Below are 18443 nucleotides of genomic sequence, written 5' to 3'. Positions count from 1 at the left end.
TCACGCCGCACACGATCACGCTCCTCCGACGCCGGACGTCCCGCACCCGGCTGCTGGTCGACGCCCCGGTGCCGCCGCCTCCGCCGCTCAGCCGCAGGCAGCGGTCCAGGCCGATGAGGCCCAGCAGTGTGATGCTGATGTACATGTTCATGTAGAACAGGTTGCCCACCAGCCGGCACGCCAGCGAGCCCAGCCTCCACTGGTTCCCGTTGAGGTGGTAGTACACGCGGAAGGGCAGGCAGGCCAGCAGCACCAGGTCGGCCGCCGCGCAGTTGATGAGCAGCACGCGCACCGAGTTGCTGCGCTGCACCGCGCCGCCGCGGCCACGGCCGCACGTCGGCAGGAAGAGGAAGACCCAGAGGGCCAGCACGTTGCCCACGAGACCCAGCAGGAAGAAGATGGAGTAGAGCAGCGCCAGGGGCACCCGGAGGTCCCCGTTGTCGGCGTCGTACGCGCACTCCCCCGGGCCCACGGAGGTCCCGTTGTGGGAGTAGGGGCTGGTGTAGGCGGAGGTGGGGGAGGAGGAGTTGGTGACGGTGGTGGAGGAGGAGGAGGAGGCGAAGGCGTTGGAGCCGGCGGGTGGGAAGGGAGACAGGGTCAGGGTGAAGGGGGAGAGGATGGTGGGCGTGGCCATGGCGGTCACAGGACCCGGATCTATATATAGAGGAGAAGCAGATCGGTGCAGATGAGGTGGAGAACAATATGGAAGGAAGTGAAAGTCAGAAGGGCAGTGTGTGTGTGTGTGTGTGTGTGTGTGTGTGTGTGTGTGTGTGTGTGTGTGTGTGTGTGTGTGTGTGTGTGTGTGTGTGTGTGTGTGTGTGTGTGTGTGTGTGTGATGGCTGGTTTAAGCAGACAAAAAGATAAAAGATACAACGGGATTAAAAAAAAAACCAGCAAATGGCAATTATAAATAAAAAGCATTTGTGTGCTTTAGGAGCATTTAAACATTGTGACAGTGTAATGAATGAAGAGCTGACTGTATACAATGTGTTCTTTGAGATTGTCAGTGTCAGAGAGTATGTGTGTGTGACACTCCGTCCTTGGGTACTAGGGGTGGGAAAAATAATTGATTCTTCGATGCATCGCGATTCTCGCTAGAACGATTCTGTCTCGATTAATTAATAATCGTAATTAAAAATAAATAAATCTTGAATTTAACTTCAGTTTATATTGGCCAATCTGATTTGTCTTGATACGATTGTAGCCTACGCATAGCATGCGCGCAAACTCACAGCCAGACACAAGAACTCCTTCTAATTCATGAGCAGCTTTTCCTTTAATGACATAGAAAAGAAAGATTAGAAATAAAATAAAACTGAAACCTATATTTTGCATGCTTCCATATTGTGTTATAATGCAAGCTGCATTGATTATTGCATTGTTCATAGAAAGTCATATTTGTGACAAAAGCTTTCTCTCTTATGAAATATTAGATAAGTGAATTCATCTGTTGATGTCTTTAATGATCATCACAAAAGTAGGAAGTGATTAGCAAACTCTGAGTAGCAATCCCAGAGGTATATATGTTTTTGAAAATCACGCATGGAAATATACATAAACTAAATTGTTGCATCGAGATGCATCGACAATCGCTTCAGAATCGAAACGTTGACCTCATAATCGGAATCGAATCTAATCATGAGGTGCCAAGAGATTCCCACCCCAATTGGGTACGGAGGAGCCCAGAAAAGCCACCAAGGTGGGGTATAGCATTGGACATCGCCTCAATCAGATTATACAGTGGGCTGCACTGCAGAAATCGTGCAACAAGCTTGATATGCACAATGTTATCACAGTGCCAAGAAAGCAAAGTAATGCGTTCAGTTTACTTTGAGCTGTCTAGAAGTAACTCCCCCGCGACGCAAACATAAAAAGGTGGATGAGGAAAAGAACGAACCCACACAATGAACAGTTGTGTCAGGTCCACACGTACACACATACAAACACACGCGCACACACCTGTTTGGGTCGATGCCGTCCTCCGTGTAAGTTTGAGTCCAGCTGTGCGCTCTGCGAGTGTGAGAGCGAGGTCAGCTGTGTGAGTGGTGTATGTGTGTGTGTGTGTGTGTGTGTGTGTGTGTGTGTGTGTAAGGTCACAGCAGAGGGTTGTTAAACAAGTCCTTCTTTCCGCCGATCAGAACCAATGAGAGAGTATAGGGAAGCGTTTTTTCGGAGAATGGGGAAATATTTTTCAATGCAGCGCTTCGAGGTTTGACCTATCTCTCTCTCTCTCTCTCTCTCTCTCTTTCTCTCTCTCTCTCTCTCTCTCTCCTCTCTCTCTCTCTCTCTCTCTCTCTCTCTCTCTCTCTCTCTCTCTCTCTCTTCCTCGCTCTCTCTTCTCTTTCTCTCTCTCTCTCTATCTGTCTCTCCCTCCGTCTCTCTGCAACACATCAACTCCAAGGTGCAGCTGTGGTTTATCACCACCAAACCCAGCAACGCACGCCAACAAATCTCCCCCTGCCCACCCCCCCCTTCCTGCCTCACCCGTAATGTGAGTTCCAGTGGTCTGGCAGCACAAGAGGAAATTAGAGAGAGAGAGAGAGAGAGAGAGAGAGAGAGAGAGAGAGAGAGAGAGAGAGAGAGAGAGAGAGAGAGAGAGAGAGAGAGAGAGAGAGAGAGAGAGAGAGAGAGGTAGAGAGAGAGAGAGGTAGAGAGAGAGAGAGGTAGAGAGAGGTAGAGAGAGAGAGAGAGAGAGAGAGACTTTGCACACTTCCTCTTAGAGTGAGAGAGAGTCCTTGGTGAGAAATGAAGGTCTCAAATCTTTTCAGTAGTCATTATTGAAAGGGGGGCTAAAGGCACTTTGAATGCAATGCACGTACAAGAGGGTTATCAAAACTATGTGCAATTGTATCAACCCCACCGCCCAATCGAAAACAGCGAGATATCAACCGCGGGACGTTTGAATCCCTAATTTCACGTTGAATTCATGTCGACATCGCCTTCCATCTCCTTCCATCCTCATGACCCCAAACCTCTTCTTCCTGTTCAGCTCTCCTCTGGTCAATATCCGTTCACCATCTGTCAATGTCCGTCATTCGCCCTTCCCCTGTGTAACGGCACACTACCCCATTTTGTGACGATAGTGGACCCGTGCGGCACTGATATTCATGCCCCTGTTGTTCGAAGCGTGTAGCTACTAGCATAAATGCTAGCTGGGTCGACGTTGAAGGATATGAATTCCCAATAAAGATCTCAAGAATATCTCTGCTTATGTTCTGCTGAAGTACACCTATTCTGAAGCCTGTTTTACGTGGCGGGATAGTCTGTTTCAAATGCCTCACAGCAGCTAATTCCTCTATCTGAATTCTGTGGAGCTAGGCACCAAGACAGCCTCTGTCCTCATCTCACCTCTTAGAGCACGGTTGAACGAGAATTTAGATTGCATGCAGAGATAAGGCCATGTATTTCCCTGTAACCAGCAGACCGACAGACAGACATAGCTAAATCCCCCCGACAAACGGCAGAACAGACGCTTACCAAGTCAAAATCAAACTTTATTTATATCGCTTTTTGGGCGCAAAACGGCAATGTTAAACACTTTCCAACGGAAAGACCACAAGATATTGGTCTAGAATTTTGATGACAATTCTGTATGAGAAGACCACATTTGAACGGAATATTAATACAAAATAATACTACGAATTCAATTAAATTCAATTTGTATAGTCCTTAATCACAGGTACAGTCTCAAAGGGCTTTAAATTTATGAAAATAAGGCATGTTTGTGTTGAGATATCGTTTCATTCAGGAAACGCCCTGTTAGCCAACTCGTAACACTTTAAAAAAGTGACACAGCGTCAAATGTAGCACGTATTATCGCATCCATCTACTGACATGCGGTGTTGTCTGCAGTGGCATGGGAATCATTCGCGTTGTGGTGACCCAGAAATAGGCAGAAGCGTGCCCGAGCGTCACTGAGATAAGTTAAGTTCGGTGTAAAAAAAAAAAGAGACCAAAAAAGCAAGTTCTTACCGGCAGATTGAATCTGTGGCCATGTGGTTTCAGTTGTGTTTGATCTTGAAGATCGACACACCTGGCCTTATTGCTTTTATGCGTTGACATCAGTGGAGATCACTCACTTCCCCCTTTGGTCCTGGGGCTTTGGGTGTGTGGCTGTTGGGTTTAAATCATCTCTGATCCGGCGTTGATACGATAAAAAAAATTTATCATTATCAAACATTAACATTAGTTATTTGTCTTGATTCACTTTTCTGCCCGGATCAATCTTGAAAGATTTGCTTTGCATCAGGAACAAACCGAACTGCTTGGAAAATGACTTAAGGAACGACAACTGGTTTATATTCCACTGGTTTATTTTCAGCTGGTTTAACTTCAACTGTTTTAACTTTGATTGGTTTAAGTTAAACTTGTTTAAATTCAACTGGTTTATGTTCAACTGGTTTTAGTTCAACTGGTTTAACTTCAACCGGTTTAAATTAAACCGGTTTAAATTAAACCGGTTTATGTTCAACCGTTTTAACTTCAACTGGTTTAACTTCAACTGGTTTATTTCAACCGTTTTAACTTCAACTGGTTTAACTTCAACCAGTTTATGTTCAACTGGTTTTAGTTCAACTGGTTTAAGTTCAGCTTGTTATGTTCAACTGGTTTATGTTCAACTGGTTTAAGTTCAACTTGTTTATTTTCAACTGGTTTAATTTCAACGGTCTTACTGGCGTTTTGTGTTAACCCTACTGTGTGTGTGTGTGTGTGTGTGTGTGTGTGTGTGTGTGTGTGTGTGTGTGTGTGTGTGTGTGTGTGTGTGTGTGTGTGTGTGTGTGTGTGTGTGTGTGTGTGTGTGTGTGTGTGTGCGCCCCTCCCCCAGCCCCACTGCGTCCTGCTGGCCTCCAAAGAGAACTCTGCTCCGGTCAAACTGGGGGGCTTTGGCGTGGCCATCCAGCTGGGGGAGTCCGGTCTAGTGGCTGGAGGTACCGGCTCTGGTCTACTGTGTTTATCACTTCACTCATCGTTCAATCATCGGTTATGAATCATCGTTCTTTAATCTCTCTCTTGGTCTCTCGTTTGTTTCTCTCTCGCTCTCTGTCGCTCTCTCTTTCTCTCGCTCTCTCTTTCTCTTACTCCCTGTTGTTTTATCTCTCTCTCCCTCCCCCTCTTGGTCTCTCTCCCCTTCTTCGCTCTATCTCTCTAAATGAATCTTAAAATACATCTGTGTCATACATCAATCTCTCTCCCCCTCTCCTCTCTTTCTCTCTCTCTCCCCTTCCTTCACCCCATCCTCTCCCATCCCTCTTTCCCTCTTTCTCCCATTGCTCTCTCTCTCTCTCTCTCCCTCCATCCTTCTCCCCCTCACCCCCTCTCTCCCCCCTCTCCTCTCTTCCTCTCTCTCTCCCCTTCCGTCACCCCATCCTCTCCCATCCCTCTTTCTCCCATTTCTCTCTCTCTCTCCCTCCCTCCATCCTTCTCCCCCTCCCCCTCTCTCTCCCCCCTCTCCCCCCTCACGCTTTTCATCCTCGCTCTCTCCCCCTCCAACCCCATCCCTCTCCCACCCTCTGCCCCTCCCATCCCCCCTTTCATCCTCCCTCCCCCCCCCCCCCCCCCCCCCCAGGCCGTGTGGGCACCCCCCACTTCATGGCCCCTGAGGTGGTGAAGAGAGAGCCCTACGGCAAGCCGGTGGACGTGTGGGGCTGCGGGGTCATCCTCTTCATCCTGCTCTCCGGCTGCCTGCCCTTCTACGGCACCAAGGAGCGGCTGTTTGAGGCCATCATCAAGGGGAAGTACAAGGTAGTAGTTGATTTTCCAAAACGCCCCGGCCTACCACTTACAGCCCGACCCCCCGCTACAGATAAGCACCCCGAAAAAACCGCAACGGTGTGCACAGGCTAGTCAATAAAGGTGGAGTGATGGTTGGATGTCGACGCAACGCAAGGAGGGGTTTACGGACCGGTTACGTCCTCGCGTCCACCCCAAGGGCCTGACGTTCGCCTCCCAAAATTGTAACCTCGTGTCGAGGTCGACGCAGCAGCAAGAGCTGTGATTGGTCCGCTCGCTAAAAGCCGACGCAGAACCGAAACAGGTTCGCGACGGCGTCGTGGCGACCGCGTGGTCATTGCGTTGCGTCAACGTGGAACCGTCACCTTTAGTGCCTGTAAGCTTGCACCGATTGTATGTTGTGTGTCCAAGGTTTACTTAGCATGGTGTAGCGTCTTGTCCTAGCTATTTTTCTTGTGTACGTGGAATGGGTTAACCTAGCGATTGTTAGTGCTCGGCACTTGGTTCTATGAACATCCTTACTGTACCAACAGCGATATGTCGTTGTTTCTCTTTCCTCTAACAAATGTACTTATTGTAAGTTGCTTAAGCGTCTGCTAAATGCACTTAATCTAAATGTACGTTTATACTAGCGGGTTAGGGTGTCAGTGTGTTACAATGGAGGTCTCGCAGCCTAAAGGTTGTCTCTTAGATTCCCCCCCCCCCCCCAACGCCTCATTTGGTTGACAGACTGCGGATTGGGGGGAGGTGAAGCGCGATCATCGATGTAAGTGTTAGGAAGTCGTACCACTAGTGTTTGGTAGCACTGGGAAAACGTTTGGTAATAGGTTGTCGCCTTTTTCTACGAGCTAACGGGAACTGGCGGAATGCGAACGATTGACGCAATTTGTGTGTTTTTTCGGTCTTTCCGACGTTTTTTTTACTTGTCTTCCGACGTTTCTTTCTGTTTTGTTTTAAATTGTGCTTTTGATTATTTTAGTTCACTTTATTGTATTTTATCTAAGAACCACGAGATACGTAGCTCAACACCAGAGAGCCGGGGCTGTTTCTGGTGGCTACCAGCAACAGCCCTCCGTGGTCTCTATGGTAATAGATGGACACGGTCTGGCCCCTGGGAGCCGCCAGATGGGGATTAATAAGAAGGGATTATGCGCTCCAGGTGGTGCACCTCACCTTCCCACTTATGGGCAGAAATCCCAAGGAAAACAAGAGTCAAGTAGCCACGAAGTTCGGAGAAATGTTTTTCTACGTAGTGGGGAAATGACACAAATTTCTCTTTACTTTCTTTTGTGCTACGAGTATTAACCATCACCGACTATTACGATTCATTCTTACGACGCTTCTTATCGCCGCTTCGCCATTTGGCCAACACCTTTATCTGACGCGATCCAACGGGAGGTTCCGATAATGGAGACAAATGAGCGGGTAGGGCTTTGGGCTTCCTTCTCAAGGATGCTTGCAGGTTAGCTTGTTTGTATTACCTCTCTTTTCCTTTTCGCATACTTTGTTTGTTATTCTCTTCGGCCTTTCACGGTGCAATCCGATAACTTGTTAACGAAACGGATGGTGCCAGAATTTCTTCGAAGGGCCCGTTCCGGAGTCTGAAGCCACACAGTAACCATTCAACGAACTGTATTGAACTGTATTTTTTTTTTTTGGTTAAGCAAGTTAACCGTGAGTCTCTATTTCGCCACTTCCTCCGACAGACCTCAATAACAAAGCGTACGTGCTCGAGTCACGAATTACCAAGCAGCGTTTTCTTCTGGATCAGGTTTCCGCTTCCTGGTTACCGTTGACGGTCGCAGCCACCCTACATCCATCTGAGAGCGTGTTTGTTCTTCTATTCTGTGCCCGTGTGCTTGTGTGTGTGCGTGTGTGTGCCTTCCTGTGTATGTGTGTGCCTGCCTGTGTGTGTGTGTGTGTGTGTGTGTGCCTGGGTGCGTTTGTGTGTGTGTGTGTCGTGCCTTTATGCGTGTATGTGTGCGTGCATATTTTTGCGTGCCTGTGTGTGTGCGTGCGTGTCCATCCCTGTGTGTGTGTGCCTGTGCATGCATGTGTACCTGTGTGTGTATGTGCCTGCCTGCCTATGTGTGTGTGCCTGCCTGTGTGCGTCCCTGTGTGTGTGTGTGTGTGTGTGTGTGTGTGTGTGTGTGTGTACACCTGTGTGCGTGGCCGCGTGTGTGTCCAGATGAACCCGCGCCAGTGGAGCCACATCTCGGAGAGCGCCAAAGACCTGGTGAGACGCATGCTGATGCTGGACCCCGCCGAGAGGATCACCGTGTACGAGGCCCTCAACCACCCCTGGCTCAAGGTGCACGCCCTTCCACACACACACACACGTGTGGATGGACACACACACTCACGTGTGGATGGACACACACACACACACGTGTGGATGGACACACATTTCAATGTCTTTATTTGTGTCCGCATTTATAAAATACATTGCAAGGGCACAAATATTTTCAGTTGCTTTTGATGCCCTACATCCTCGAAACAACATGTTGCAGTACTTGAGTCAAACATGCACAGAATAGACCATACGTACACATGAGCTTATTCAATCAACGTTGGTTGCACACAGTCTGTTAACAGACAGAGAAACTCATGGGTACAGAAAACACCTCCTCCTCCAAATGGCTCGGCTGCCTATAATGGGGGAGATTGAGCAATATGTTGCAAGCTGCTTTGCTTTACATTTGGACAACCTCATAATTCTCAAACCTCCTCTGACCACCAGCCGGTGGGGCATGACCTAGGCCTGCCGAAAATCAAAAAACAATGAGCTGGCATTTATAGCCTAACGTATAATAGCTTGCACTAATGGTGGTACTTAAGTTGTTTAGTGAGGAAAGCTTCCTCTAAACTTGAGTCGAAAGTGCAACCAACTTCCCATTGGAAAACCTCTCTGCTGTACACACACACACACACACATGTGGATGAACACACACACACACACACACACAACACACACACACACACACACACACACACACACACAGATTAACACGCACACACACACATGTATATGAATACCCACACACACACATGTGGATGAACACACACACACACATGTAGATGAATACCCTCACACACATGTAGATGAATACCAACACACACATGTGGATGAACGCACACACACACGTACAGATTAACACACACACACACACACACACACACATGTGGATGAACACACACACACACACACACACACACACACACACACACACACACACATAGATGAATACCAACACACACATGTGGATGAACACGCACACACACGCGTGTGGATGAACACACACACACACATACAGATGAACACACACACACACATGTAGATGAATACCCACACACACATGGAGTTGAACACAAACACACGCATGCTAATTAAGTCAAACACTCATATAAATGCACACACACATGCAAATTCTCACACATAAACACATGCAAATGCACACACACTCACACACATGAAAATGCGCACACACATGCTTGCAAATGCAAACTCACACATGCAGATGAGCAAACACTAGCAAATGCACACGCATGCGTATGGAAATGAAGGCATGCAATGCAAATGCATGCAAATGCACACACACAAATACACATGCAAGTGAACACAAACGTGCAAATAATAACCACATACGCGCAAAATTCACACACACTTGCAAATGCACAAACACATGCAAATGCTCAAACACATATGAAGTAAGACAGCCACACATGCAAATGAACAAACACACAATCACAACAAATTAAAACAAGAAGATAAATATCCACCATATCTCAAAAATACCCTTTATTCATTTTTAAATAACAAAACAGCTTAGAACATTAAGATACAATTTCCTCATTTTAAATACAAGGAAGTATAGACATGTCCGCATCCGCAAGATAAAGGCAACTTGTTCTCATCATCTAAGTACATCTAAGTACAAGCTTCAGTGCTTTATTTTGTTTAAAATAATTCCTGCTCAGTGCAGCGGCAGTTATGAGAAGTAGATCAGACCACATCCAGCTTCTCCGAACCACAGCAGACACTGACAGCAGTTCGTATGTCTTCCTCTCTGTGTGTGTGTGTGTTTGTGTCCTGTGTGTGTGTGTGTGTGGTTGTGTTTGTGTGTGTGTCTGTTTCTGAATGTGTGTGTGTGTGTGTCTGCCGGTCTCTGTCTGTGTGTGTGTTTGTGTGGGTGTGTGTCTGTGCTTCCATGTGTATCTGTACGTTTACCTGTGTGCTTTTGTGTGTGTGTCTATCTGTGTGCGTCCATGTGTGTGTTTTTGTGTCTATCTGTGTTCTTCCATGTGTGTCTGTGTTTGTGTGTCTGTCTGTGTGCTTCCATGTGTATCTGTATTTTTATGTGTATGTGTGTATATCTGTGTCTATCTGGGTTTGTGTGTTTGTGCGCGTCCGTGTGTGTGTGTGTGTGTGTCTACCTGTGTGTGTCAATGTGTGTGTGTGTGTTTCCCCAGGAGAGGGACAGGTACGCCTACAAGATCCACCTGCCAGAGACGGTGGAGCAGCTGAGGAAGTTCAACGCCCGCCGCAAGCTGAAGGTTAGCTCACGCACCGCGGAGCTAGCGTTGTTAAGCTCACACAATGCAGCGCTAGCGTTGGTTAGCTCACACACTAGCGTCCGATTGGCTCACTCACCGCGGCACTAGCGTTGGCTAGCTCACACACCACGGCGCTTGCGTCAGTTGACGCTTGCGTCAGTTGATGCTTGCGTCTGTTAGCTCACGCGGCGCTAGCGTTGGTTAGCTCAAGCGTCGCGGCACTAGCATGGGTCAGCCCAACAGTGCTAGCGTTGGTCAGCTCACGCATCGCAGCCCTACAGCAGGTTAGCACACGCACAGCGGCGCTAGCGTCTGTTAGCTCACGCACCGCGGCGCTGGCGTCTCTTAGCTCACGCACCGTGGCGCTAGTGTCAGTCAGCTCGCGCTAGAGCCGCGGAGGCCCGCAGGTGCTCAGAAAGACTCGGTGGGAACAGCCCAGTCAACCCTGTGACTCATCAGCGGGCAATTATCTGCGGTCCCCTGTATGCAAATGTTCTCAGAAGCTGTGTAAAGCCTAGTGTGTGAACGCTCACCTACCCACCACGTAGTTTCCTATAAGGGTAACGCTCTGTTGATTGCATGATGGTGTCGTTTTGGTTTCCTGTGTGCGAATGTCACACCGTCTTCCCATCCCCCTTTTGACGTGAAGTTGCAAGTGTGATTGTGTGCACACATGCTAACCACACTCGCGCAAATAACACACATTCCAGTCCGCAGTGGGTGAGACGTCCTCAAACGCACTGAAATATTGTGCTTTGCTCCCCTCTACATTTAGCTTCAACCTGAACACGTTATTCTGCGCACGCACACACACACACACATCATCCCTATAACTCTGCCCCCCCCCCTCCCCCTTCCAGGGCGCGGTCCTGGCCGCCGTGTCCAGCCACAAGTTCAACTCGTACTACGGGGACCCCCCAGAGGAGATGCCCGACTTCTCCGACGACCCCACCTCCTCCGGTAACCCCCGGCAACGCCCACCTCGTCCAAAGCGTGGGGGACGAAGTTGCACACCTAAATACCTAGATAGTGTCCGGGAGGCTCCGACAATAAGAAGAAAGCGGAAACGATAGTGTGCCTTTTTTTTGTGTCTGGTCACCGTCTGGTTATTCTCGGCGCCTTCCTTACCACGTCTTGTCCGATTTGATTTCTAATCCTCTTCTGCGCTGTCTGGCAGAAGGAAAGGAGCCAGCGAACACTTCCCCTTTCTGAGATGTCAGCTTTCACTTCCCAGGATAAGGAAAACTGAAAAATAACGAAAACATCAAAACATCCGCTAAACCTAATCAATTTTAACTCGATATCATCGTTGACTTATGTGTACTCGATGAACTACACCCAAGCCCCCTTCAGCCCCCCCCTCCCCTCCCAGAAGCCCCATGAGTTCCCCTCGGTGGGCTCCCTGATGTGTACCCCTTAGGTCTTCACCCTAACCACCCACATCTAGGGGGTCTCCCCCAGGGAGCAGACACTCAGACACCCAGGCGAGGTGTCGAGGCAGTAGCTCTGTAAAGCAAAGATAAGACGGAGCGAAACCGGTGTATGTTGATCAATGAACGGAGGTGGAGGAGATGAAGTCGAGTTTTGACTGTCTGTGGCACCTGCTGTCTGGGGGTTGGTTCGTGTTTGGGTTAAAGGCCGCTGCAAACGAAAGCAGACTTTCCGCCACCTTTGCGTAATAGTAGTTTCTTAAGTATTTTAAAGGAAATGAAACCGTAATGAAATTCCTCTTGACTTTCAAGATGAAGTCAACCCTTTTTTTTTGTCATCTATTAGGGTTGCCGCGGTATACGGTATTACCGGTGTTACCGGTGTTGAGGCCAACACCGATTACTCGGTGTTGCACACCGGCAACACCAAGTTTTTGTTTTGTTTTGTTTTTTCGTGATAAAAAACAAATTCAGTTAAAATGAATAATCTAATTATAATTAAGAAAATCAAAATGTATAGAATAGGCCACAGTTCTGCTCTGTGCGGGAGAATTGTCACGCCGAGGGAATTGACGGCTTCCTTACAAGGACCGGTAACCATAGCAACGCCGGTAAACAAACCCCGCGAAGCCCAATCCCTACGTGAGCTCCCCGCGCTACGGCCATCCGGAGGCGCACAGAGCTTTTGGCCGTGATATTATGATGCATAAAATTATATTATACTATTATATATAGAACGTTATAAGACGCCGAGAATTGGCGCGCTGCCAGCTGCTGTCACCGAGTGTGAGGAAGAGGAGTTGACGGAAGAAGATGGCGGTTGACCTATAGTTTCAAAGGGTAATACGTTTATACCGGTAATACCGGTGGTTGACACGAGCGTATTACTCGGTGTGAAAATGTCCACACCGCGGCAACCCTATCATCTAGTTTATATGATAAGCAACTCCATCGAAGTAGCTTTAGAGTGGACTTAGAGTAGTATTGCTCAAAAAATTGAATTGTTGGAAAACAAAAATCTTAACCCTCAAAGGCCGACCGAAATGATCTAAGCAGAGACGCCATTTTGCAGTGTAACCGACTTTTCCCAAAAAGGAAAAACAAATAACCCGCCGTCCCTCCCTCCTCCTCTCGTCGTTACTCTCTTCGCACTTGTTCAGCTCCCTCTCCGTCATCCTCCTCTTCCTCCTCCCCCCCCCCCCCCCCCCCCCCTCGTCCTCCTCTTCTGTTTCCTTTATTCAAAGCTTCTCTCTTCCTGTGTGTTTTTGTTTGTATCTTCTGCTGCACTTTCTGTAGGACTGCTAGCGGCCGAAAGTACGTATGCCTGCCATCCCCCCCCCCCCCCCCTCCCCCCCCCTCTCCCCAGCGGCCCGGCCGCGTGATGTCATCGCCATTATTTGTGACATCACTAATCCTGTTTTTTTGTGGTTTTCCTGTCTTCCGTTTCTGTCAGAGATTTCCGTGTGGTCTGTGTTGTGGGTGTGTGGGGTGCGTGGTTAGGGTTGAGGAGGGGATTTTTTCTGTATGATGTCGTTTATATGTTGTACTCGAGTACAGTAGAGTAAAGTACGTTTTATAAATGTATATTACAGATTTATAAACACACTCAAAATTGAACGTGACCGGATCAATTTAATATATGGGTTGGTTTTATTTTATTTTATTATTATTATTTTTATTTATTTGGCAGTGTAAGCTTGGGAGCACATAGTTCAACCACACAGCATCACAACCTCAGATCTTTAGCAATATCGCGTGAAAAAGGTTTGTAAAGGCAACCCCCACATTTTTTCCCACATCTCTACACTTTACTGTTGCCAGATTATGTGTGTGTTCCCTAGGTCCATTCCATTAGTAGAAAGATGCCAAAAAACGATGAAGAATTTGATGAACATTTTTAAAAAAGAAAATCTGATTATTTGTATAATGGTATTTCTTATTGCAACTGCTGGTACTGCATCAGGACAACCTCAATAACGCACGTTTTTTGAAAGTGTGAATGCTAGCGCGTATGCGTGTGTGTGCGATTACGTGTGTGTGTGTGTGTGTGTGTGGGTGCGTGTGTGCGTATGCGTGCGCTCGTGTGCGTGTGTTGAACCGTTGTTCACGCTTGACCCCCCCTTCTCTCTGTCCCTCTCTAACACCCTCTTGGTCGAATGACGTCCCCCCCCCCCCCCCCCCTGTTTCCCTGTCTCCCCGGTTTGGCTGCATGCGCCCACGATGCAGCAGGTACACGGGCTGGTTGTCGGAATATCTGTGTGTGTCTTGTGTCTGTGTCGGTGGCGTGCGCCTTATTCCCGTCTTTGTGTCTTTTGTGCTTCAGTGTGTGTTCGGGTGTTCTTTCCGTTGTTGTTGTTGTTTTTGTGTGTTCAGTTTATTTTCACTTTGTTCTGGGTTTGTGTGTCGTTGGGTACTTGTGCGTTTCTTGTTGTCGTGGTATGTTTTTTATCCCTGTGTTCGTATCCCTTCGGTTTGTGTTTCCTTTCTGTCTGTTGTTCGAAGTGTTAATTTTCCGGCGTTACCCTGGTAACTATTCATTAAGTGCCACCGTGGTATTGTGTCACTGAGGTCATGGTTCGCAAGGTGTCACGATGTAACAGTCTTGACGGTGTGACCTTGGTTATATTGCTAATAGTGCTAAGGATGTGGCAGTGCTACCGTTGTTACCGAGTCAACAGTGCTAGCGCTGTCGCCGTGGTAACGGTGTGATGATTCAAACAGTGCTAACGGTGTTAGCACTACATTGCTAACAGTGTTACATTGGTAACGGCGCTAAAACTGTTACCGTGGCGACATCGCTCACAGTGTTACTGTAGTGACAGTGCTAACAGTGTCACAGAGAAGTTTCTTATAACGTTACCTAGGTTACACCCTGGCAGTGTTACCGAGCTAACAGTGCTAACGGTGTTACCGTTGAAAGATTTTCATGCAGTCGATGAATGCGCCCGTTCTGTCATGTTTACATTTCACGTAATGCTCCACGTATTCTGAGGAACTGCCTGTCTGGGAATGCCTGTGTCCGTCCTATCCTCATCTATGTGTGCACTTTCACAAAAAGATATGTATTAATTCTGGTACTGTGTTTGTGTATGCGTTTTTTTGTGTGTGTGTGTTTCGTTGTGCGTTTGTGTGTGTTTGTGTGTGTCTACGTCTGTGTGTGCGTACGTGCGCCTGGTGTGTTTGCGTGTGTGTGTGTGTCTGCGTGCGTTTGTCTGTGCCTGTGTGTGTGTGTGTGTGTGTGTGCCTGTATGTTCGCGTATCTGTCTGCCTGGCTCTTTTTGTGTGTGCGTGTGTGTCTTTTTGTGTGTGTGTCTGTTTTCACATGCGTGCGTGTGTCTGTGTGTGTGTGTGGATGTCTGTTTGTGTGTGTGTGTGTGTGTGTGTGTGTGTATGTGTGTGCGTCTCTGTGTGTGTGTGTCTCTCTGTGTGTATGTGTTTGTGTGTGTGTGCGTCTCTGCGTGTCTGTGTGTGTGTGCGTGTGTGTGTCTCTGTCTGTGTGTGTGTGTGTGTTTGTGTCTCTCTGTGTGTGTGTTTCTCTGTGTATGTGTGTGTGTGTCTCTGTGTGTGTGTGTGTGTGTGTGTGTGTGTGTGTGTGTGTGTATAGGGGCCGTGTCCCAGGTGCTGGACAGCCTGGAGGAGATCCACGCGCTGACGGACTGCAGTGAGAAGGACATGGACTTCCTGCACAGCGTCTTCCAGGACCAGCACCTCCACACACTGCTGGACGTGAGGACACACACACACACACACACACACAGAGACACACACACAGAGACGCACACACACACACACACAGAGACACACACACACACACACACACACACACACACACACACACACTCACACACACACACACAGAGATGTTAAGACACAGACACAGACACACACAGACGTTAAGACACATGCACATTCAGACACACACAGACACGCATGCATACAGACGTTAAGACACACACACACAGACACACACACACACAGACGTGAAGACACACGCACACTCAGACACACCCTCAGACACACACACACACACACAGCCACACACACACACACACTAAGCCAGCAACACAAACAACAAAATGTGATTATAGACATAAGGAAACACACTCACACAGAAACACACACACGTACACGGGTGTAAAGACACGTACTCAGACATACACAGACACACACACGCGAATGCGCCCACACACTAGCCCCCCCCGGCCGCACACACATGCGCACACACACTCTCGCATGCACTCACGTACACACACACACACACACACAAACACACGTACATGCACTCCCAATGGTTATCTCACCCACGCACACTTTGCTGACTAACATGCAATATGAAGTTGAGGTTCAAAACAAAAAAGCGATGTCACCACAGTTACATAATCATTCTAACACACGCACACGTGACACACGCGCGCACACACTCTTGTGGAAAAAATAAGATTTGTCACAAACAAGATGTGTCGCAAGCAGAGATGCAGATGTGTGAAATCTCTAATGTCACAACCATAATAGAAATTGTCGACTAACCAAGCTGGAAACACAAGAAGATTGGTGCTGAACGAACCCACACAAACACACACCAACACACACACTTGAGATAAATGTAAAGATGTAAAACATTTTTGCTGTTGATATATATCTACACACCATACTACTACCTCAATAAGGACACCATTTCTCTCAATACAGACTCCAAATGTATTTATTGATCCTCCTTTCTTCGTTGGTCTCAATTCAATTCAATTTTAATCTAATTTAAATTAACATTGATCCAATTGAATTCTCTCTCTCTCTCTCCCTCCCCCCCCGCCCCCCCCCAGCTCTATGATAAGATCAACACGCGGTCCTCCCCCCAGATCAGGAACCCCCCCAGCGACAGCGTGCAGAGAGCCAAGGAGGTGAGGGTCGCTGACACGCGTCGCCACGGCAACCGCATCCATTCCCGCCCATCGCTAAGGAACCCCTGGTTGATGCTCTGAACTCATAGAGCCATTCGCAAACTAATAACAGTCGATTAGCATTTTCCTTTCCATTGAATTATTATTATTATTATTCAGTAAAAATTTTATTTGTACTACTTTCAAGATTATTAAGGACTTTTTTTCACCCCAAATCACTCTCCCATGTTTTCTCTCTCTCCGTCTCTCTCTCTCTCTCTCTCTCTCCGTCTCTCTCTCTCTCTCTCTCTCTCTCTCTCTCTCTCTCTCTCTCTCTCTCTCTGTCATTGGTGTATGTGTCTTTATGTCTCTCCTCTCTCTCTCCCTCACTCTATGTCTCTCTACCTCTCTCTCTCTCCCTCCCTCTATGTCGCTCAACCTCTCTCTCTCCCTCCCTCTATGTCTCTCTACCTCTCTCTCTCTCTCCCTCCCTCTATGTCTCTCTACCTCTCTCTCTCTCCCTCCCTCTATGTCTCTACCTCTCTCTCTCTCTCTCCCTCCCTCTATGTCTCTACCTCTCTCTCTCTCCCTCCCTCTATGTCTCTCTACCTCTCTCTCTCTCTCCCTCCCTCTATGTCTCTCTATCTCTCTCTCCCAGGTTCTAGAGACCATCTCCTGTTACCCAGAGAACCTGGAGGCTAGGGAGCTGAGAAGAATCCTCACCCAGCCACACTTCATGGTGGGACACACACACACACACACACACACACACACACACACACACACACACACACACACACACACACACACACACACACACACACACACACACACACACACACAGATATGCACTCACAAACACAGATATGCACTCGGACACACACCAACAAACATGGACAAACACACACTAAGATGGACACACACACACACACACAGATACAGACACACAGACAGACAGACAGACGCACCAACACACGGACACACACACACACACACAATCACACACACACACACACACACACACACACACACACACACACACACACACACACACAAATATACACACACACACAAACACACACTCAAATGCACACATGGACACACACCAAAAACCAACAAACATGGACAAACACACACTAAGACGGACACACACACACACACACACACACAGACAGACGCACCAACACACGGACACACACACGCGCTAGGGCTGGGCGATATGAATATGATATGGAGCGAGACGCTATCGTTAACACCGATGTGGATTAATCTGCGTTGAAAGTACAGCGTATTTTATCCAAATAAAAAACAGCAGTTTCGATACCGTGACTGCCGCCTGCTATTTCGTAAGCCCAGCGACGCAGGCAGGCTGGAAACGAGAGCACAGCGGCGCCACCGATGTGGAATGACAGGTTGGAGCGCGGCAAAGGCAACTATGTTATTGCGTCAACAAATATCCCCTTATATTTATCTTATATCGATATTCTGCTTGAAGATGTCGAGATGTGACTTTTGGTCCATATCGCCCAGCCCTGACTCGTGCAGGGTCTTTGAGTGTGTCTGCCTGCACCTTACTTCTCACACAAAGCTTATTAAGGACTTTTCAGACCGCACACCCTCCTACCCTCACACACTCTCTCTCTTTCACTCTCTCTCTCGGTCTCTGCCGTCTAAGCAGCAGAGATAAGTACGCGGCGACATTATAAATATCAGGACAGAGAAAGAGGGAACAGAAAGATCGACAGAACAATCGTTCTTACACGTTTCCCCTTTTAATCCAGTTTATTTTTATGCGCGTGTTTCGGTTGTTGAACTCTCCTTGCCGTCGACATGGTAACTGAGCAGTTTAACA

At 47.9% G+C, this 18443-nt stretch overlaps 1 protein-coding gene across 1 annotated transcript in view; it reads left to right on the top strand.

Annotated features, from left to right (window-relative positions):
• The window catches only part of LOC130381188 (peripheral plasma membrane protein CASK-like), a 56030-nt gene that overhangs the window by 20889 nt on the left and 16698 nt on the right, over positions 1–18443 (top strand). Inside the window, exons 6-13 of the mRNA XM_056588653.1 lie at positions 4826–4928; positions 5567–5745; positions 7919–8041; positions 10201–10284; positions 11145–11244; positions 15319–15440; positions 16535–16612; positions 17250–17330. Of these exons, the coding sequence (XP_056444628.1) occupies positions 4826–4928; positions 5567–5745; positions 7919–8041; positions 10201–10284; positions 11145–11244; positions 15319–15440; positions 16535–16612; positions 17250–17330 (870 nt within the window). The remainder of the gene's footprint in view (positions 1–4825; positions 4929–5566; positions 5746–7918; positions 8042–10200; positions 10285–11144; positions 11245–15318; positions 15441–16534; positions 16613–17249; positions 17331–18443) is intronic.

Source organism: Gadus chalcogrammus, chromosome 4 (assembly GCF_026213295.1).
Source record: "Gadus chalcogrammus isolate NIFS_2021 chromosome 4, NIFS_Gcha_1.0, whole genome shotgun sequence".
NCBI classification, from domain to species: Eukaryota; Metazoa; Chordata; class Actinopteri; order Gadiformes; family Gadidae; genus Gadus; species Gadus chalcogrammus.
This window is presented reverse-complemented; position numbering and strand designations above follow the sequence as displayed.